This window comes from Hyperoodon ampullatus (assembly GCF_949752795.1).
Source record: "Hyperoodon ampullatus genome assembly, chromosome: 17".
In the NCBI taxonomy this organism is placed as follows: domain Eukaryota; kingdom Metazoa; phylum Chordata; class Mammalia; order Artiodactyla; family Ziphiidae; genus Hyperoodon; species Hyperoodon ampullatus.
In genome coordinates, this window is record NC_136930.1 from 28,486,982 (window position 1) to 28,510,746 (window position 23,765).

At 34.9% G+C, this 23,765-nt stretch overlaps 1 protein-coding gene across 1 annotated transcript in view; it reads left to right on the forward strand.

Annotated features, from left to right (window-relative positions):
• CPNE3 (copine 3) overlaps nt 1–23,765 on the forward strand; it is a gene marked incomplete at its 3' end in the record, with an annotated part of 46,456 nt that overhangs the window by 22,204 nt on the left and 487 nt on the right. The window contains exons 7-16 of the mRNA XM_079722257.1: nt 3,231–3,314; nt 5,097–5,186; nt 9,162–9,260; nt 12,118–12,204; nt 12,899–12,958; nt 13,500–13,633; nt 17,708–17,762; nt 17,845–17,896; nt 20,650–20,783; nt 22,312–22,548. Coding sequence (XP_079578383.1) covers nt 3,231–3,314; nt 5,097–5,186; nt 9,162–9,260; nt 12,118–12,204; nt 12,899–12,958; nt 13,500–13,633; nt 17,708–17,762; nt 17,845–17,896; nt 20,650–20,783; nt 22,312–22,548 — 1,032 coding nt within the window. The remainder of the gene's footprint in view (nt 1–3,230; nt 3,315–5,096; nt 5,187–9,161; nt 9,261–12,117; nt 12,205–12,898; nt 12,959–13,499; nt 13,634–17,707; nt 17,763–17,844; nt 17,897–20,649; nt 20,784–22,311; nt 22,549–23,765) is intronic.

Here is a 23,765-nt window from a genome sequence, read left to right on the forward strand (position 1 = left end):
TATAAGCTAATTAAATCCCTGTGGTGTCATGTAACATGTTCACCTCTCCACCTTTATTTCCTGATTTCTGTAAGCTGGAATTGAATCTAGAGGTATGATCTGGTGGTATCTTGAATTGGTATGCGTTTCATAGGTGGTGGCATTAATTCCATCAAGAGGCACACATTGGGGCCTCCCTGGTGGCGCAGTGGTTGAGAGTCCGCCTGCCGATGCAGGGGATACGGGTTCGTGCCCTGGTCTGGGAGGATCCCATATGCCGCGGAGCGGCTGGGCCCGTGAGCCATGGCTGCTGAGCCTGCGCATCCGGAGCCTGTGCTCCGCAACGGGAGAGGCCACAACAGTGAGAGGCCCGCGTACCACAAAAAAAAAAAAAAAAAAAAAGAGGCACACATTGTCAAGTTCTGTCTTTTGGGGTATTAGTGACCATTGATGACAACTACCTAGATATATTATTTTATTAAGGGTCTTAAAATAGTGATATTCTCATGCTATCATTGCTTCTTTATTTACTTGTGAGAATACTTCTACAGAGAGAAATATTCTTCTTCACATTAGGTATTTATTTATTCTGAGATACAGTTTGTCCAGAAAAGACAAGTTGAAATGTTTGATTTTTTTTATCATATTTACCATTTTTCAAAATAATAAATTCCTCTATATGTGACCAATGAGGACTTCTAAAAAATTTTTTTAGTATTGCTGTGAACTATATTGATTAATTTTTATTGATGCCTAAAGTATCCCAACTTTAGCCTATGGGAGGAAACCTATTTAAGTTTGTTCATGAGACCATTTGGCATGACCCCAGAGGTCTCTGGATAGCTTCCTGCTCTGTGGCATGACAAATGTTCCAGGCTTATTTTATCTAATTACTGCTCCAGATTGACAGATCAAAGGGAGCCTTTCTACAGTGAGTCCACAATGTGGTACTAGAAGTGCTTAACATTTATTGATTGTTGTCACTCATCGTTTCTAGGATTTTTCAGTGGACAGATATAGGAAAGTCTTTTCTTTTTTAAGGGAAACTAAATCATAAATTTGTACAATGATTTCCAATTTAGATGTAGAATTACAAGGCTGTATTTCTTTAATTCTGTAGTTAACACCTCTTTTCACTTATGTCAAAAATGTTGATTCCCAAAGATACTTACATAATTGCTTATCTGTTTTGTCCTAGATAATATCTAATAGTTGAAGAATATAAATATTCATGTTATAATTAAAATATTTTTACTGTAAACAGTTTGAGCTTTCTTTGAAGTTCTTTTTGTCTTTAGGCTTATATATTCCACTTGAGTTCTACAGTTCAACTCTTGTGTTTCAAATAATTCTTCTCTGAATGGTTATGCTGTAACATTAACACATAATCAAATTTTGCTTTTGATATTTAGGGATTGCTTTACAATTTTTTTTTGGATTTAATTTTGTTTTACAATCATGTATAAGATGGTTCCAAAGCCAAATCTAGGCATTAGGCATCAATAAGAATTAATCAAAACAAGGTATGTTCAAGAAATTTAGCTTCTTTCCCTGTCTGCTCTATATTTTTTTCTCTTTCCTGGCTGTATGTAATACTTTTTTAAAATTTATATTTTATGGTTTAATCCTTCATTTTCCAAAAAAACTAAGGTTTTTTTTGTGTGTCTATACATGTGCATATGTGTATGTATGTCTCTGTGTATATGTCTGTGTGTATATATAAACATACAAATAGACATACATGTGTATATCTATATACGTAGATATGTGTGTGCATGTGTGTATGTATGTATTTGTATTTATATTCCCCAGCCTCAGCCCGTAAGTGTAGCATAATATATTATGCATACGTTCCTCTACCTTGCTTTTTTGACTTAACTTATCCCAGAGTCAGGGACTTTTAATCCTTATTTTAGTTCTACTACTGTCATATTAATGAACTTTCAAACAAGGTCTGTTTTCTGACCTTCAAGATGGTAATAATGATATTCTGCCTTTCTCAAAAGATTATTTCTAAGATAAGTGAGACAGGGCATGTTTATGTGTTTTTGGAAAGTTAACTTCTCTATGTATAATGCTGTTCTTAGTTTTATAAAATGGGGCATAGAGAAGCTTAGTACATTACTTAAGTTTCTTCTTAAAGATACGATTAAATTTTAAAAGTTCTGCTTAGTCTTTGTGTTTATATTTTTGACTGTGCCAAATGTGTTACTTTCTTAACATTAGACTGCTGAGGAAGGAAGTAATATTATCTTCTTAATTTAATACTGAGGTAAATTCAGCACTGAAAAAATTTTTATCTTCAGTTTAGCGACGTATCTGTGTATATTACTGTGAGATTAACAGGTGTCCTTTCGATTTCACAAATAATAAGTAATATATGCTAAGGAGTATAGAAATTTCAAAATGAAGATAAATAAAAATGAGAAAATAAAATCATCCACAATCTTACTATCTGAGTTTTACCTCTGGGAACGATTTGTACATTTTTCCAGAATTTTATCTCCCTGTGTAAGTGTGTGTGTGTGTGTGTGTGTGTGTGTGTGTGTAAGATGGCAATAAGGGTATTTTTGAACACTCATTGTACTTGAGCATTATACAGGAGTGCTGTGCTATGGTGAATTACAAAGGAAATAGGGGATGTACTTTGTGCCCTTGAAGTACTTCTGTTGTGCATTCCACATATCTACTTGTGTGTGCTCCCTTGTGTGTGTAAAGAAATGTGTGGGATTGCTGAAGGAGTATTGGACATAGAAGGGTAAGATATGAACTCAAGGCTCAGATCCATCAATTAATTAGTTATGTGATCTTGGCAAAGTCATTTAACTCCTCTGAATCCATTTTCTCGTTCTGTCTCTCATGGAGTTAGTATGACTAATGTATGGGATCATTTATATAGAACTACTCAGTGCTATGTGAATGAATGAACACTGTTAATAATGAAAACAAGCTAAAAACATATTGTATGGATAATGGGTCCTATTGATCACTGTATTTTAAAGCCATCATGTAAGGGCATGATATACAGGATTATGAGCATTTATCACAAGTGCCTTAAAAGTTCTCCTATGAGACTTGAGCAGGCTCATATGTTTGTGAGGAAGGTGTTGGGATTTGTATTTACTGCTGTATTGTACTGTATATATCTTTACTGTAGAGTTAAACTTCAGGTACTGCTAACATGTAACATGTATAAAGTGTGGTTTCACATGGTTTAGGTGGAGAATAATTGCTTTTTTATTTTAATGTAGGATCTATTTGGAAAGTCAGATCCATACCTGGAATTCCACAAGCAGATGTCTGATGGAAACTGGCTAATGGTTCATCGAACAGAGGTGAATATCTGAATTTGAAAAGTAGGGTTGAGGTTTCCTTTGGAATTGTAGTAATCTGAATTTTTAAAAATTATGTATTTATAAAAATATTAATCTGAGTTCAGACATATAATTGCCAGAGACACAAAATCAGCATGCTCATTTTTTTTCTTTTAATGAGGAGGTGCTACTATGCTTAATTTTTAAAACCCTATAAAGAACACTAAAATGTATACCAGTGTATCCCTCACCTAGATTTATCAAATGGTCATAACTGCATACATGTGTGTTCTCTCTCTCTCTCACACACATATCCATGCCCTTTTGCAAAACTATCACAATGTAGGCTGCAGACATCATGGCTTTTCAGCTTTAAATGCTACGGTAGGTATTTCTCAAGAACAAGGGCATTTCTCTACACCTCCATAACTGAGAGCATTAACATTGATTTAGTAACATCATCTAATATACCATTCATCTTCAGATCTCCCCAATTTTCCCACATTTTATATATGTTTTGTTTTGTTTTGTTTAATACAGGATCCAATCGAGGTTCACATTTTGCATTTGGCTATTATGTTCCCAATATAGTCCTCTTCTCCCTACCTCCCTTATACCTTCAGGCTATGAATCTCTTGAGTAATCAAGACCAGTATGTCTAACATACTGGATTCTTTTGTTTCCTTACAATTAGGTCCAGATCAAACGTTTCCATCAAGAACACAGTATGTGTATCTTCCATCATCAGGGTGTGTCAGGATGCCCAGTACTGATGATTCCAGTCTGGGCTACTAGGTTAAGCTGGTGACCACCAGATTGTGCCATGATAAAGTCTTACTTTTTTCCCTTTGTAATTAATAAGTGATTGCAGTGTGATTCTTTGAGACTGCATGAATAACCTCCATTTCGCCCAGTGGTCCTAGCATCCATTGATGATCCATACCTGAATCACTTATATTGGGGGTTGCAGATACTCTTATTTCTCTCACTTTTATTTTTAGTATCATTATATACCCATGGATTGTTATAGTATATTCACTGTATTTATAATTCATTACTGTCATGAATTTTGCTGCTCATATTAATCCAGATTTGACCAGGAAGAGCTCCTTCAAATGGTTCTTGGGTTCTTTTAACATTACTCCATTAGTCTTTAAGCAGTCTCTTATTTTATGTGAAATTATGTTCTTAATTCAACGTGTACTTAACCTATCCCAAGTCTGGAATGAGCTATTTCTCTTATGGAACCCTATTCCTTTAAGAGGGTAGTAGTATTTGGACAGTAGGGTATATGAGTGCTCATTCTACTGGGATGTCATTGCTTTTAGACCTTTTCAATGGACACAACTGAGAAATATGTATATTTGTGTATATATGTTTATTATATATACATATTTTAAAAATTTTAAATTATGAATTTAGACTATTTTTCCAATTTACAACCAACATAGCAAGGTTCTTTCTCAGCCTTTCTTATTCCATATTTGAATCTTATGTCCTGCTGTGAAAACTCTGGTTTCCAACAAAATCAATAATCTTCGTTAATTTTTAAGTGCACCTTATAAAGGGTGGATATATTTCCCAGTGTTTTTCTTTCTCACAGTGTATCACAATTAGACAATCTATCGCATTTTTCATATAACAGCTGTATAATATTATCCTAGCTGGGTTTTCATTGACAAAGTTGGGTGGGTGAAGAGGTGAAGGATGAATGATGAGAGTGGTGGGAATCTAGGAAAGGCAAGAACAAAGCATTAATGAATGGAATATTTTTCTAACTTGTATTTAAATCTTTTTTTATAGGTTATTAAAAACAATTTGAATCCTGTTTGGAGGCCTTTTAAAATCTCTCTTAACTCCCTGTGCTATGGAGATATGGATAAAACTATTAAGGTAATTTGAAATTATACGTTTATTATATATACACACGCACTCACTGCTTTTATAAATTAATTCATTAGATAGTATTTAAAGAAAGAAATGTTTGAATTTTAGTTATGTTATGAATAATAAAATAGAAATGTTTCTGGTAAGTAGTCAGTTTGAAGGAGCAGACATTTTGAGTGATCTGTTGACCTAATCCTTAATCAAACATTGTGATTTTTATTTTTTAAAATAAAATATTTAATTAAATCTTCCTTTTAATAAGATTCCTCTGCTCTGTGAATAGGAACCTTTAACTCCACTCTTTGCCTTTGGTGTGTCCTTTGCAGATAAAAATAGATGTTACTTTAACTGAGAACCCAGAGCTTCCTCCTGCCCTTAGCACAGAGCAGAATAGTGGTGACATTTTCTGTCACTGATATTTTCAGAGTAAGGTAAAATGTATTAAAACATTTGGATGGCTTTAGTTTTAGAGTTTTGAGAGGAAAGCAGAGCGGGAACAGGGAGCAGAAGCAGATAGCTAAGAATTTTTTTTTTAATGTTTTCACTTATAGCCGTTTATCAAAATAGATACATTATTTTTAAGACACTTTTATACTAGAGTCACTTCGTTACATAAGATTCCAGATAGAACCCCTTTCTTATGTTCAGAAGTCAGCAAACTGAGGTGAGTTTTTTGTTTATTTGTTTCGGGTTTTTTTTTTTTTTTTTTTTGATAATTAGTATTGTGGAAGCAGGAAAGGTGATGGCCTGGGACAAGCAAAGGACTTAAGAGTCAAACTGTAGTCCAAGACTTGACTTAGGTCCTTAACCAGCTAAGGGATCTTGGGCAGGTTATCTAACTTCTTTACTTATATAGTAGAGAAAATAATGTCTACATAACAAAATAACATAAAGATTAAATTAATGAAAGTGAAAAGTTTTATAAACTCTTAAACACAGTAGAGGTGCTGTTATTATTGAAAACTACTTCATTTCTTAGATCCATAAATTGTTTCCTCAGTTTGCAGAGAACTTTAAAAATCAATGAGTGTGATTTGTGTGATATTTCAAATAGCAATGAATGTCTAGGTACAAAGTAAATAATAGAAAAGTAGCTTTACAAATTACTTTTTACTGTTATATTAAATCTAGAACTTTTGCTTTTCACATTAAAAATAGTAAGTTGAAGCTTCATTAGATCTGAGAAGCAAGAAAGGCTGGGGAAAAAAGATGCCTAAACCATAACTATTTGACTGATTGTAATAATATGTTAACAATGAAACAATGTTTTTTTAAACTTTTTTTTTATGCACAGTGGCATGCTTACAGGGCTATTTTGTTATAGTAAGTAAATTGATTTTCTGAGCTTTCTGTGATGAATGTCTTCCACTTCTTAAAAGTTTCTCCATTTGTTTTGACTATATACAACTTGGTTTGCCACACCATCACTGTCTTTATTTCTTTAGTTCTATATTTCTTTGCAATATCAGAAAGTCATACATCAGTGATTCTCTTGGTGTTTGGAAATTGGTTAGAGGTGTAGTAAAGAGTTATAGAGCAGAGAGTAGAGTCAGAAACATCAGTTTCTTTGCTGCAGTATGAACGTGCCAGTGTTATCACTCTAGCATGTATTATTATTTTCATAAAATTGTGCAAATAAGAAAAATAATCATGCATGCCTAAACGGGGAATGCCTTAGTGAATGTTGTATTGTGTGATGTGTGCATTCTTTTACATGTATACATATGCACATATGTGTATATGCATACATTTCAGTTTCACAAACCCCGCTGATGGTGTTGTTTAAAACAGCCAGTATTACTAGTTTTTAAATTCTTGAGAAGAGAAATTAAATGACACAAATCATTACATCATCTACCTCAAGCTGTATCTGAACATATGCCAGCATTATAAATGTCACATTTTCCTTTAGCATCAAACATTTGCCTTTAGTGAGGCAACAGTGAACTTTTCTTATATATTTATTGTAGTGAGTTATTGGGAATTACATTTTAAAAATGTTTTTACACTCCCTGAAGCTCCAGACAGTCTAAACATGAATAGTTTTAGCTCCTGCATAAGCTTTGTTTAAATAAAATCTTGGCCTTATCAGAGCTTGCTCTTGTTGTCTTAGGTATAAATTGGAGTTTCCTGAGTGCAAGTCTAAAATGTAACATTCTGTTTTCCATAATAAAAAAAACTCTTAAAAATGAAATTATTAAAATATTAAGATTGTTTTGACTTTATCTTAATTTTAGTTCCCCTAGAAAAAATTATTAAGGTCATTAATTTTCTTTTCTGTCAGATAAAGGGCTTTTGGTTTAAAAATTGAGTATCGGATATGTAGGGCAAGAGTTAGCAGGTCAGAATTGGTCAGTGACTGAAGTGCTGGGAACAAATAAAAACCCTTACTGTTGCTCAAAATTGCAATTCTAGACCTTGTTTGTTTTATTTATTGATTGTTTGATTTTTAGTCTTCCTGAATAATAATGAAAATATAAGGGGTGAAAGACTTCCTATTATGATAAGCACTCAATTCACCTCTTAGAGAACTGAGAAGAAAATAAATCACTTTGCTAGGTGAATATATATAAATCCTGAGCATTTTAGCTTGGTGATTAATATAACTTTGTAAAGGATTATAGCAGGACGGAAGATTGGCATAGGGTAAGATGCAAATTGCTTCTCAGGTACAGGCTTTTATTTTAAATCATAGGCTCTAGAAGGATTCAAAAGTTTCCTTGACACAGATTTACATTGTTGGTTACCACACAAGATATGTCATCTTCTAAGACTATTTAATTCTTCTCCTACCTGACAAGCCTCAGTAGATATTGTGTGCAATGCATGTAATAAATGTTTGCAGAAAGAAATGTTTGAAATTACAAAGCACTATAAAAACATCGGGGCTTCCCTGGTGACGCAGTGGTTGAGAGTCCGCCTGCCGACGCAGGGGACACAGGTTCGTGCCCTGGTCCGGGAAGATCCCACATGCCGCGGAGCGGCTGGGCCCGTGAGCCATGGCCGCTGAGCCTGCGTGTCCGGAGCCTGTGCTCTGCAACGGGAGAGGCCACAACAGTGAGAGGCCCGCGTACCGCAAAAAAAAAAAAAAACAAACCCATATCAGTTATTTATGATCACAGTGAACACCTCTGTTTGCTAAGAGTTCACACCACCTTATTTTCTCATTGCAATGAATATTCAGGTATTCTTGTGAATATTTACTCTTTGGCTACATCTGTCAACCTGGTGCAAAACTATATGGAAATCAAATACCCTCAGCTCTCTTCTGTCTGCTTCAAGAAAGAGCGAGCCTTTAATGAGAGCCATAGCCAAGATTCCTGTCTTACATGGAAATAAAATAATTATGACCCAGTATAGATACTTCCTCAGTGTATAAAAAACTGTTTTCCTGGAATTTTCCTTTTCATTGTGAGAGTTGTGATCCTCAGAATGATGCAAATCTGACTTCATCATATCTAACTCCTAATAGAAGCCTAACCTCACCAAATTGCAACTAATGAAATACGTTTTCTGTAGTTACTAATCATCTAGAATTTAATTATACAATTTTTAGCTGCCTAGAATACTGACTTCCTTTCTTCCTCCAGATAGATAGTGGCTTTTAGCCATTGTAAATGATAACAAGGTAAAAAGCAGATGAGAAAGAAGGTCTAATTCCATTTTTATTTTATCAGCACTTGTAAAGGGCATGTACAGGAGCTGGAAACTGCTTAATGTGGAATTTGAACAGTATTTGTGTTTTTCATCTGCCTGTGATGTGTCCTAGAACCCCATTCCAAGAATAGCGAGTGTTTGAAAGTGTTTCAGTATTGTTCCTCTAGGAAGTTAGCTCCTACTTCTCCAAGTAGGACTATATGTTATACATTTTCCCTAATTTTAATTAAAAGTACACTTCTTGGTAAGTCCCATTTATTGCAGCCAATACTTTTTAACAAAATAATATTGATTTTTATATATTTTTATTATACTTACTTCTAGGTAGAGTGTTATGATTATGACAATGATGGGTCCCATGATCTCATTGGAACATTTCAAACCACCATGACAAAACTGAAAGAAGCCTCCAGAAATTCACCTGTAAGTTACATCCTTGTCATTTGCATATACCTTATAGTTTGGCCCTGTATTTATTCATTTTTTTCTCTTGGCATACAAAATAGTTTTCCCTGCTTTTACTCTATATTATGTAATGCTCTGAAGTCTGTGGATTTTATTTGTTTAGTACTTGGATGATCCAAAATTCTTACTTGGGATGAGTTTTCATTTATGTTTAGAGGTTTGGTTTCCTTTGTCTTCAGACAATTTATATGGTTTGATTGAGAATCCTTTGTTTTAAAGATCTTGACATTTCATTGGTCACAATAATTAATATCTACACTAGACAAATACCTGGACTTGAATTGGGTTCATTTATTCTCCTTTTGGACATTTTAAAAATTGGCTTTTACATTCTGCCTGTGGCTTTCCTGTGACTTGTCCTCACCCAAGGGAAGGATAAAAGCATAGTTACGCTATTTCAAATTATGTAATATTAAGCTGCCATCTAATGGTACTAATTTTGTTAAGATCATTTGTCCGGGGCTTCCCTGGTGGCGCAGTGGTTGAGAGTCTGCCTGCCGATGCAGGGGACGCGGGTTTGTGCCCCGGTCCGGGAGGGTCCCACATGCCGTGGAGCGGCTGGGCCCGTGAGCCATGGCCGCTGAGCCTGCGCGTCTGGAGCCTGTGCTCTGCAACGGGAGAGGCCACAACAGTGAGAGGCCCGCGTACTGCAAAAAAAAAAAAAAAAAAAAAAACCCCAAAAAGATCATTTGTCTGCCTTAACTACGTTCAGTTTATTAGTTATCATCCCCACATATTTCTAAGATTGCTTCTTGAAACTTTTCTGTCTGTAAGGCAAAGTGCCTAAAAACTATTCCAGAGTGTTGTTTCCCTCTTACTTACCTTTCTAGTTTGAATGAAATAAGTTGTTAATTCTCTTTATAGCTTACTTAGAATAATATGAAATGTTTATTACCTGCTTAGAGACCTGAATAATGCTCCTGTATATAGCATTTGGTTCTGAAAATCTAAACATGAGGTTTAAAAGGTAAGAGATTATGGTCAGGTGGGAAGGTCTTTTTTACGAAGTCATGTAGGTGAGGTGACCCAAAAGAGGATACTGATAGTTTTAGATCAAAACTTAAATACTAAATGCATAAATAAACCTTATTAACTATTTGATTTAAATAATTGGGAGAAATGAGTTTTGAACAAACATAGTGGGACTAGAATTTTCAGTAGGTCATGTAGAGATCTCTAGTCCTGTCCCTACACCCTGGTCACAAAGCCCAGATACTAGAAATAACAGAAGTGCTTGTATGAAGTAAGGAAGGCTTTCAAATCACACTCAATGGTTTAAATGCAGAGATTGAATTAGGTTAACAGTTTGAATTAAAACAACAGCAAAATTCAGCTGTAAATAGTCTATTTAAAGATTTTTTTTTATTTTTAAAGGCAGAAATATTGGAAAATAATGAAAATGTGAACATTTAAAATAAAGCAAGCTACCTAAAAGAACTAAATATGACGAGTGATCTGGATTGTTGTTTCACTGGTTTCAGTTTGTTGTTATTTTCCAGAACCAGTCAGTGACCTCTTTTTAGAAGATAATGAACCAATAGCTAACTGTATAATACTTTATGGGGCATGTAAAGTTCTCCTAAGTCCAGCTAACTTGATCTTTCCCTCCCGCATGACAGAATGAATCTTTTAATATTGCTGTAGTGACAAGGTTTACCCACTCTTGTTCTTCAAAGGCAGGACTTTGTCTTATCAACTCTGTGTTCTCAGCGCCTAAAACAGTGCCTGCCACTTGGGTAGACACTGTTAAAATGTGAATAAATGAGGTGAAGTAATGCAGCTTTTTACCAATAACAATTCTGTTTAGGGCATTTCTGCATCTCTAATGTTCAATAATTAATATGTATGATAAAGGCTGAGACTCTGGCAAGATCCTGAACTATCAAGGAATTTTTTTAACATCATTTTGTTTTGTATCATTGTATCAAAAGTATTTTTAAATGTTTGATTCTTTGAAAATTAGTAATGTCTCTGTCCAAAGTATATAAGTTGCTTTCTGTTAACCAGAAGAGGTGACTTATCCAGTATTCATTGAGTATCTCTTATTATTAGGCAAGGCAGTGAGAATTTGAAGGTATAACTTGGAAGTGATTATACCCCAGCTATGGAAAAAAATTAATGAAATGAAATAATTGACAACAATACCAAGTATGTAACTAAATTTTATGTGGTTGTAGAAGTTTAATGAGATAGATGGAGATCAGAGAAGACTAGAACAGGAGTTGATGTTATAGAGGAGGATGACTTTAGCCAAGCCTTACAGAGGGATAAGTGGATAGGAGGTGGAAAGGAAGATGATCTGTTTGGAGGAAGAAACTATACTGAGAAGATGTAAGATACTAGATCGATTTCTACATATATTCCCAGTGGAAAGAGATGATCTTTGCTGCATATTTTACCATAAAGTTGGGCTTCATATATTTCTGTTTTCTGATGGTTGGTTTTTTTCTTTTCTAAGCAGTGTATTTTTGTACTTTGTGTGGGTAACAGCTAGAAGTAATGTTTTATTTCCTTTATTATAAATAAAAAAGGTTATTACTCAGAGCATTTGTAAGGAAATGATCTACAGAGGCAAAATTTATACTTAGGAACTATTTTAAAAGGTACACAATTTTAGAAGTGCTTTTCAGAAATATCACTGATAAATATTTCATATATATGACATAGTATGCAGTTGTTTCAGAGTTGTGTTTTGTAACAGACCTACATCAGTAGGTGGTTTGATTCCGAGAGAAAGAAGTCATTCATTTAAATTTACATTGGCATTTCTTATATCACTAGTAATAATGAACATTTTTGTCTTTTCTTCCTACAGGTTGAATTTGAATGCATAAATGAAAAAAAGAGGCAAAAGAAGAAAAGCTACAAGAATTCAGGTGTTATCAGTGTGAAACAGTGTGAGGTAAGTTTCTCTTGACCACTTCTAATGTAATGAGATCACATTTCGAGTTCTTCTAAACAAACTGTTTGGACAGTTGGAAATTACATGAGCAACTGGACACCTTTAGGGAAAAGAGAATAGGAAATAGTAGAGAAATCGTCCAAGTAACTTTGCTTCCAAGGTTTGACAACTTTTTAGCAAAGGACAAAGAATATCAAAGTTTTTCATTATCTTAGGAAATATAAGGCACCATTGGCATTTTTCCAGCACATTAGTGGAAATGGCTTGACTTAGTGCATCTATCCTGCTCATTATTTCAAGATGAGATGTTATGAGTGAAGGGGAAAAAATCCAAGAGATTTCTTATAAACAAGTGGGAGTTTTTGTTTTTGTTTTTAATCTTGCTTATTATACTTATTAAAGCTCTCAACATATTACACTCATTACTAGTTTCTTAAAACTTACAGTGTGTGTATTTCATCTTTGGCCATTAATATTCTAATCTTCACATTGCTATAACTATCTTGAAGTAAAATCTTACAGATTCATGACATGTAGGGGCAGGGTGCCTTAAATTCAAATGCAGGGGTGTTTTCCATATGTTTATATCATGTGCTGTTCAGTTTATAGATGGTTAAAAATATATGCCAGAGAGCTATTTGCTTTTCTTATGTAGTAGGAGAGTTTTAATTTTAAGTTTACTATTTGTTTTTAGATTACAGTGGAATGTACATTCCTTGACTATATCATGGGAGGATGTCAACTGAATTTTACTGTGAGTAACACACTGAATTTTTCAAAATAGGGCTGTAACGTGATTTTATTTCCCTCCATTTTGCAGTGTTCTTTCTTTCACTGCCAAATTGACTTTGTGATGAAATTTATACAAACTGTTGAGTATGGTCTCCTCAGAGAGTTTGTTCACCCTGAAGCTTTTGGCCTTGTTAAATATTTTCTTCTGCAAGAAAGCAGATATGTACAAATCAGTGATTATCCTGCAGTAATTTAAATAATAAAAAGCAGTAATCAAACAGACATATAAAAAAAACAAGCCCTATGCCTAAAGCCATGGATGTAATAATCCATGATTCAAGACATCTAGAAAAATAGGGGTTGCGGGTTGCTTCATGCTGCGGCTTTAATTGTTTACTTGTCTCTGGAAATACCCCTAGGCTCAGGCATTTGTTAGGAAATGGCAGTAGCAGGCTCTGGGATGAATGTTTCTGTCTCAAAATTCAATGTTTGTGTTTTCCTGGACATCAAGCAAGGGTGTCCCTGCCTTCATCTCAGTAAGGGCTGCAATTGTTATTTGGCAGGTGGGAGTGGACTTCACTGGCTCCAATGGTGATCCAAGGTCTCCCGACTCCCTTCATTACATCAGCCCCAATGGTGTTAATGAATATTTGACTGCAATCTGGTCTGTGGGACTGGTCATTCAAGATTATGATGCGTGAGTATGACTCCAACACATAACTCCCCAGAAAGGGCACTTTCTGTATCGTCTGCTGGTTCTCTGATGTAGTTGATGGGATAAGAATACTGGGGAGGAATAGCTTTTTCCCTAAAATTTCTCGTCTTATCTTTTCTATTTTTCCCTTTGTGACAGTCTTAGTTAGTGTTTACCTTTGACCTCTAATCTCTGGCTGTGATTAGTTATAATGTATTATCTATAGCTTGCTTCTTTAACAGCTGACTGAAGCTGGCAAGGCTTTTTGTTTCTTTGATATGGTTTCCTTGGGGTTTACTCATTTGGGGTAAGTTATCTGTGTAACTGAAGTCCAGGAGACACATTTTGTAAACACTCATAGATGCTACTTCTTAACATGTCTATTTCCTTGGCAATCATTGTCAAATTATTTTCTTAATGGTGATTTTCAACAAGTGTTGAAGGATAACTTGACATAATTGCTATAAAATATTTTGAATAGATTCTCAATGGATAGATTTTGAATGGATTTAAATAGGTCCTCTTGAAGGTTTAGTAAACAATAGGAAAAAAATCCACATTATTAATTTTTTGTTCTCAATCTATTAGGGCACAGTAAAAATTTTCACTTGTTTTTGCCTATTATTTTATGATAAAAGCCCTTACATATTTGATGGAGCTTTTCATTAATTTGTTATGACAGTTAAAGAGATGAAATTTTCAGGCAAATGCAAACAAGTCTAAAGCAGGGGTAGCAGTTTCAGTATCAGCCTAATAGAATTTAAGACAAAATTCATTAAATATAATTTAAAAATTACTTTATAGGACACTTTGTTATATAATCCAAAATGAAAATATAACGGTGGACATGTTTAGTAACAGACTATCAAAATATTTCAATTGAAAATAGCTAGAAATATAATAAAAATCTCAAAGTAACACAGTTGTAATGGGACTTAGGTAAAAAGTAGAAAATTTACAGGGTTACTTTCTCAGACTGGTTCCTGGAAGGTAAAACAAAAGGTTAACTAAAAAAAGTTTACCACATGGAAATTAAAAAAACTCTTAAGTAGTTCTTAGATCAAAGAGGAAATCAAAGAGTAATAACAGTCTATCTAGAAATAAAGGGTAATGAGATGACTGTACATGGTCCTGTCTTTATAGAGGAAAATTTCTGGCTTTATGTGTTTTATTTTTAAACAAGAATTGAATATAAAATGAACTAGCTTTTCAACAGAATAAAATTAAAGAATAGGAAGAAAAATATAGATATAGCAATAGTAGGAGATTCCATATACATGTTAGCTATTATGTGTCAGAGAAAATTTTAAATCCTTTCTATATGGTATTCATCAAATCCTCATACTTAGTTGTGAGATAGGTGCTGTTATCATCTTCATTTTACAGGTGAAAAAACTGAGGCATAGGTGGTGATAAAGTAACTTGTCCAGGGTCACTCAGCTGGTAACTGGCAGAGACAGGACTGAACCTCAGCTGTCTGGCTCCAGGGACATGCTCTCACAACTCTGCTGTGCTGTGCTTCCTCCAAACACACAAAATAATGACTTGGAAAGTCACCAAATTAATAAATTAAATGAAGAGATGATTCTTTGCCAAGTTCAGCAAAGCTTAGGCAAACCTTTGGCAACACTGACCTCCGCAAGGGAAAGAGAAAACGTGTAGAATATTAGTTATGAGACAGAGATTATAAGCATAAATTCAGAAAAAAAAATTATGTTAATGTTCTATAAAAGCTTATGCTATTTCATTAAAAAATCTAGGTTAAAGGATGATTTTTTTAGAAAGCTGTAAATTACCAAATTTGACTCAAAGAAGCAGAGAACCTGCATAGACCAGGAACCATGGAAGGAATGGAGTGGCTGGTCAGAGAGCCTCTCCTCACGAAGGCACTGGCCAAGACAACCTTCATACATAAATTCTACCAAACCTATGAGGAATGAATTCAAACCTGAGAGAATCAAGTGAAAAATATTAGAAAGTGTGAAAGTTTAAAAGGTGGTCAGATACAACATAAAATAAAAATCAACAATTTTTCACTAACCAGCAAAAACCAAATGAAGAAATTATAGTGGATAAAAGATCACAATTCATAATGCAAAAAAAAAATGAGAATGAAATTAGTAAAAGGTCTAGGATCTTTAGTGAGGAAAAACTACAGAATTGTGCTGAGGGACAAAGAAGGAAACTTGTTTAAATGGAAAGATATACCATGATTCTAGATAGGCAGATGTCACAATGATGTAAAATATAACATTTCTCCCTATATTAGTCAGTTTTAATCAGAATTGCAGTGAAACCCTGACAAAATGATTCTTAAAATTTTCTAGAGGGTAAAATGAATCAAAATAGTCAAGAAGTTTTTCAGGGAAAAAGAATGAAGGGGAATTTGTTCTAGCAGGTACTAAAACTTATTTTAAAGCTATATATATATATATATATATAATTTAATTTAATTTAATTTTGTAGTGGTTTATAACATTATATAAGTTTCATATATACAGTATTATATATTAATTGAGTATGGGACTAGTACATGACCAGTAAAAACAATTAAGCACCCTTGAAATAGACCCAAAAGTGTATGTGAATTTAGTGTATGATAGAGATGGCATTTGGGGGGAAAGGGGTTATAACAGCTGTCAAACAGGACAGGAACTGGATTTGGATCCCTGACTCATGCCTGTGTATGTTAGGATACTATTCTGTATAGATTATAGACAAAATTGCTGAAATGGCTACCCCAAAACAAAGTGGTTTTGACAAAATAGAGGTTTATGTCTCTTTCATGTTGCATCTCTAGAGGTAAGTAGTTCAGGACTGACAGGGCAGTTCTGCCGCTTATAGCTTCCACCCTGGGTCCGAGGCAGCTGCTATGATTCTCATCCTCTCTAGCCAGTGGGAAGAGGACCAAGGAACTGAGAATGCATGTGCTTTCCCTTTTAGAGTGTGATTGAGAAGTGGCTGACAAATCACTCTACTCACATCTCCAGCCACCTAACCACTGCCAGCCCAGAGAAGCTAGAGTACAGCTAGTGTGGTTGGCAGTAGCCCAGGGGATCCATAATTAAAAAGGAAGAGAATGGATACTGGTGTAGAGTAGCAGTTTCTGCTTCATATCCTACTCCAGATGAATTTCAAGTTTAACATCAAAAACAAAGCTTGGAAGTTCTAGGAGAAAATATATGTGAATTGTTTATAATCTTGCAGTGAGGACAGCCTTTAAGCAAGACAGAGAAGGCAAAAATCATGAAAGAATTTTTATGTGTTCACATTTATTAATATTAATAACTAAAAAAGGGAAGATATTTTAAACAAAGTTAAAGACAGACTATCAACCGGGAAAAATATCGTGACATGTAAGATACAGGTTCTATCCTCAATGCAAAAAGAACCATTAAGAATTAATATAAAAAAGAATATCCCTAGTAGAAAAATTAGTGTAATCATTACAATGTTTTATAATGGCTAGACATAAGGTGTCTATCAGTTGGGGGAGAATATCCATACAGTGGAATACTTAACAGTCATTCACATGATGTTATATATTCTGGTCCATAATTATGTCTAAATACTTGGGCCAAATATTCATACATTTTGCTGCAGAAATGTGAGAGTTTTACAATATATGGCATTTGTACCATGTTTCTGTGGCCAAATGTATGAATATTCATATTAAGTGACATAAATAAAGGCTATAAATAACTTCATGTCAGTTGAGGTCAGGTTTTGCTGCCAAATGAGTGTTTTTGTAAATAAATGAAAAAACTTGTGCTTTTTAAAATTTTACGGATTTATTTATATATTTATTTAGTGAAATGATAAGCTGTATAAGTAAAAAAGAGTATGTTATAAAATATTAATATAAAGTCCATTTTAATATATAGAGAGACATTTTTCTCCTTAAATGCACAGAAAAATATTTAGAATGAGAGTTGCCAAATATTAACATTGGTTCTAATCTTTGTTTTATTTTTATATTTTTCTAAGATTTCAAATTTTTAGAAAATAAGCTCATATTGGTTTTATTATGAATAAAGATAAAAATGACCTTTTGCTTTTTTCAAATTTTCTTTTCAGTGATAAGATGTTTCCAGCTTTTGGTTTTGGAGCTCAGATCCCACCTCAGTGGCAGGTAAGAGGAACTCTCATTGCGAAGCTTTGCCTCCTAGCAAAGCAAAACAAGCCTCATCAGTCCTTCTTTCATCTTTTGACAGGTTTCTCATGAATTTCCAATAAACTTTAATCCATCCAGTCCCTACTGTAATGGTAAGTTTAAAATAGACATGAATTTTTAAACTGAAAAAAGCTACTCAAATTTCCTCTCTAGGTTTCTTTTTGTGACATATTGAATTTTCTGTCATGTAAAGTAGTAGAATTTTACCCCAAGTTGGTGGTTAGTGTGGTAATGATAATAATGCAGATCACTATGATGATGATGAAGATTGCAGGCTAAATTCTTCTACCTTAAGAGTTTTACTAGAGCAAAAGATTCTCAATCTTGAGGGTAGATCCATAAGAATATGCATATTATTTTCACATATAAGTTGATTTTAAAATAAACCTTCAATGAAAACAGGTCATTCAGTATACAGATGCTTTTCTCAGATTAGCAGTTAACTCTCTTTGAAGAAAAAGTATCTAGCATCAAATTACTTGTTACACAGTGTTCTGTAAGGAGATGGGGTGGGCTAAAGAAACACAGAACTAAGCTCCAAGAGTAGCTTTCCTTTGTGTGAAAAACAGGGACAGGCATTTCTTTCATTTCACTTTTCTGTTTATCCCTCAAATATTCCAGTGCCTCTTCCTTTTTGCCACATTGAGCAATCAACCTAAAATGCCAAATCTCCCACAAAAGTATGTAAGACTGAACAGTTTGGAGGAGGAAACGATGTAGGGGCAAAGGCATAAAATTATAGACAGTAAGCTAATTTTCTGCAAAGGGTCCTTTTAACAATTATAAAACAGGAGAGAGTGTTCTTTCCTTCCCTTCCTAAATAATATTCATAAAGTAGAAGAGCATGACCATTTTGTTGGGAGTAGTTTGTATTAGGATTTTCTCCTTTTTTCTGAAACTCTTTTCTTGTACTAATTCAGTGTTCTTTTATGCACTTTCAGAGGCTGGTTGTGACCTTTTGTATCCCTAGGCATATGAAACTGGGAATATTTTTCTTTTCAAGAAATGTGCTTCATGCTTATGATGAAATTGGAACAATTTTTGGAATTTGTTGTAATTAGATTTTATTTATTGCAAGTAAATATGGATGACATACCATGGGATAATTCATTTTAGAAGTTCATTTACTCTTTGAGTAACATGAGCCCATCTTTGGGCTGCCACCAAGCAGAGCTTTTCTGCTTTTGGTTTAGTCTGGAAAAAATAATCAATTTGATGTTAGACAGAGGAAATACTACACAGAAAAAAATACAGCCTTATTTTAAGACAAGGAAGTTTAATCCCGTTTTCCTAATTAATCATCGACCTTAGTTGCCCAGAAAGAACATGTCTAACTTGTTCCCTTGATGTAGTAGGAAGATTTTAGCATAATTTAGTTTTAGTTGAGGAATAGAAGGCAATTGATGTTTATGAAGAAATTTAATTAACAGTTTTGTATACCTTGAGATTGAAAAGCAAGCTAGATGATAGAAATGGAAGAAAATATTACTATTGCTGTGGTTATGGGTTAAATTTTTCTATAGCATATATCATTACAGTAAGATCCTGCTGCTGGCCTATGTTAAGATTATTTTTGTAACTACTGGACTGACTAACCTCTAGTTCCAGCCTCACCTCATGCATGTAAAATCACTCTACGTATAAATTAGTTACATTCTCAAAGGTTGTTCATAAAACCACTTATTCCTAAACTCAAAGTGCCTAACAGGAGTTTATTGGCAAGTGGAGAGACTTGGTCTTGTGAAGCTTTTAAACCAAGTATATGCTTTTCCTCCTTATTGATCTATGTCCTGCTGGACATTTTTTAAGCAAGAGACCTGTTTTGGTTTACATTAAAAGTCTTTAAAGATTTTCTTGTTAATCTTAGCAAAACACTGTTGGGAATTTCTAGGATTTCTAGTCTCTTACCTACATCCCAGACACTCTGTTGTGTACTAGGGGCAGATTCATCAGCAGTGCTTTAATCAGGAATGCCAATCAACTTTTGATAGGTTGTGCTATTGTAATCAACAGTCTCTAAATCTCAGTAACTTGTAATGACAATAATTTATTTCTTGCTCACTTTACAAACCACTTGATGCTTGGCTAGACTGCTGCGCTGCTCTGTTTCTACTCATTCTGGGTCTCAGGCTGTCTGGGATATGCTGTTCCCATGGCAGAGGGGGAAAAAGCAAGAGAGCTGGCAAAAACAGGCCGTGATTCTTAAAACATCTGCTTAGACATGGATATCATATCCATTCATATGCACTGGACAAAGCTAGTCAAATGGGCCTGCCCAGTCTTCCATTACATAATGCCCAGCAGGCCTAAGGTGCACCCCATAAACAAATGCTTTAGTGTTTCTGCAGCAAAATGTGATAAATAACCTGGAAGTGAATATTTGCAATTAATATAGTCTACTATACCATGCTAACCTTATATGATATTTCTGTAGAACCTCGTCATATATGCAAAAGTTTTTCCATTTTATCAGTTACTTTTTCTTACCTTGTCATCAGTTGTATGCTGCAGCATCTTTTGTATGGTTCTTTTTCCATCAGAGTCTTATTCCCAAAACATATCAAAATTAAGCAATATAACAACCCTACTTTAGACTAATGAATAATTTGGCTGAGGTGAAAACAAATGCCTTCTAGTGGGGGCGAGTAAAGTTTATAGGGTTTTTTTGTGATAGAGCATAGCTATGGAGTTTTGTAATTCTATATACCTTAGAGAACTCCTGAATATAGAACTTTTGACTGTTTAAAGCACTGTATGTTGGTATATAAATTAAATTAGCCAGTATGGTGAATAGTAAACAATTAAACTGTGCTTGAGAATTTTTAATCCTGCTTTTTTTGTCTAGGAATTCAAGGCATTATAGAGGCATATCGGGCCTGCCTTCCTCAGATAAAACTCTATGGACCAACTAATTTTTCTCCAATCATAAATCATGTGGCCAGGCTTGCTGCTGCAGCCACACAACAACAGACAGCTTCTGTAAGTGCCCTGTCGCCAGGGGGCAGGGAGAATGTGGATTGGTTGTTGTTCCCAGAGCCATTTTTCTGCTTATTTGGTCTGCTGAGATACAAAGACAGGGCATGAAGCAATGATATATCATCCTTGGTTTGGGAGTAACATCTGTTGTTAAATTAGTGATCAGTAAGAACAGGACAACAACAAAACAACCTGTATACTTATAAGTTTTTTCTCTGTCTTTTGAAATAATTTTCTCAGGTAGGTTCTCAAAAATTTTTTTTAAGTAGCCTTAGCAAGTTTAGGCTTCAGGAGACCTACCACTTCAGTTGCTGTTGCAAAATTACTTAACATACTAAAGAAGTTTGAATTAGAGAGTCATTTCCTGTTGGACCCTGGATACCAAACCCCACTCAGCTTCAGTATCCTCAGAAATAAGGGGTACATACCTCATGCAGTTGTTGAAAGAGTGAGAGAAGATAATTCACATAAAGTGCACAGTGCCTGAGTCCGAGTAAACACTCAGCACATGATAGCTACTATTATAAATCTTATTTCCATTTTAGACTTAAATGGCCCAAAGGATGGAGTACAACTTTATGTAACATTTTACCACTCTCTAAAATGATTTATCAGAGATGATGGGATTGAGAGAAAGATTTCCCCACCTTGAACCATATCCATTTTTAAAAAAGTATGTTTTAGTTTGATGAACGATTCTACTTCCTCCGTATTTGATCTTTTAAGAACAGAGGTGCCACTTGCTCCCTTGATAGGTACTTTGACACATTCAGTACTTCAGTTAAATCAAAATGTTTCCGTGCTAACTGAAAGTTTAATCTCTGACATTTAGGTGTCTTGCTTCTGTGTATTTATGCCAGCCCTCTTTTGTGGTCTGTTACACTTTTAACGAAACTACAGTTTTTGTATCAGTTAATTTCCTTGTCATCAGAGAATCTTACAATATTTCATATAGATGGTATCCTGGGTAGAGACTGACAAGGAAAATGAGCAAGAAAGAGACTAAATGACTCATCAGGCTGGAGATGTCATTCACCATTGCTTTTTTTTTTTTTTTTAACATCTTTATTGGAGTATAATTGCTTTACAGTGTTGTGTTAGTTTCTGCTGTATAACAAAATGAATCAGCTATATGCATACGTATATCCTTATATCCCTTCCCTCTTGCATCTACCTCCCACCCTCCTTATCCCACCCCTCTAGGTGGTCACAAAGCACCGAGCTGATCTCCCTGTGCCATGCAGCTGCTTCCCACTAGCTATCTGTTTTAAATTTGGTAGTGTATATATGTCAGTGCTATTCTCTCACTTCGTCCCAGCTTACCCTTTACCCTCCCCGTGTCCTCAAGTCCATTCTCTACATCTGTGTCTTATTCCTGTCCTGCCCCTGTGTTCATCAGAACCATTTTTTTTTTTTTTTTTTTAGATTCCATATATATATGTGTTAGCATATGGTATTTGTTAGAGTAACCATTGCTTTTATTGTTGGGGAGCTCGGCTGGCTCAGCGGACATAATTGTCTTTCTTGGCAGCAATATTTTGTGCTCTTAATCATTACTGATGGCGTCATCACAGACCTTGATGAGACCAGACAAGCTATCGTTAACGCTGCCAAGCTGCCTATGTCCATCATCATTGTCGGAGTTGGAGGTGCTGACTTTGGTGCCATGGAGTTTCTGGATGGTGATGGAGGAAGTCTCCGCTCCCCGTCGGGCGAGATAGCCATCAGGGATATTGTCCAGTTTGTGCCTTTCAGACAGTTCCAGAACGTGAGTACCAGTCCTTCCTACTCTTCATGCACTCTAAGGTGTTTGAACACAGACCTTTGCTGGTCCATAACCAGGCAGTTGAGTATGTGTCTGGGGTTAGAGTGTGTGAATTTTCCATTTTAAGAGCCTTGATTAAATTTGGCAGTTTTTTTTCAGGTTGTATACTTGTGTGCCTCTTGCAGTCCATGTGATAAATTGTTTAAAAAGATGTTGTGAATGTTTTAGAATATATTTTATCTTTACCTATGTAATAACAGAAAAACTCTATGCAAGTATATGATGAATTTACCAAACTAGAAGTTGATTTGATGAAAATTGTAAACAGTAAACTGTTTTACCCAGTTTAATGGTAACATCTTGTAAAACTATAGGTCCAGAATCCTAACCAGGATATTGACTTTGATACAGTCAAGGTCCATTATAGCAGGCTACCTCATGTAGCCCTTTTATAAGCACACCCACTTCCTTCCCACCTTCATTCCCTGCTTAACCCCTGGCAACCACTAATCTGTTCTCCATTTGTATATGTTTGTCATTTCAACAATGTTATATAAATGGAATCATACAGTATATAACCTTGACACCGGCTTTTTTTCACTCAGCTTTATTCTCTTGAGAGTCTTCCCAGTTGTTAAATGTATTCCTTTTTGTTGCTAAGTAGTATTCCATGGTATGGGTGTACCAGTTTGTTTAACCATTCACCCAGTGAAGGATATCTTCAATTGTTTCCAGTTCTCATCTGTCACATACAAAGGCTGCTGTAAACATTCGTGTACAGGTTGTTGTGTGAACATAAGTTTTTATTTCTCTGGGATAAATACCCTGAAGTGCAGTTGCTGGGTTGTATGGTTGTTGCATTTTAGTTGTTAAAGAAACTGCTGAACTTTTCTGGCACAGTTATGTCATTTTACATTCCCACCAACCAATGTATGAGTGGGGGTGGGTGTGGGGAATGAGGTGGGTGTGTATTAAAAAGGTGGTAACGTTAGGGATGTTTGTGATGATGAAACAGTTCTGTATATTGATTGTGATGGTAGTTACACAGATATACCCAGATGATAAAATTACATAGAACTACACGTGTGCACACACACACACACACACACACAAATGAGGACATGTAAAACTGGTGAAATCTGAATAAGTTCTGTGAACTATACCAATGTTGGTTTCCTGGTTTTGGTATTGTACTAAAGTTATATAAGATGTTATCTTTG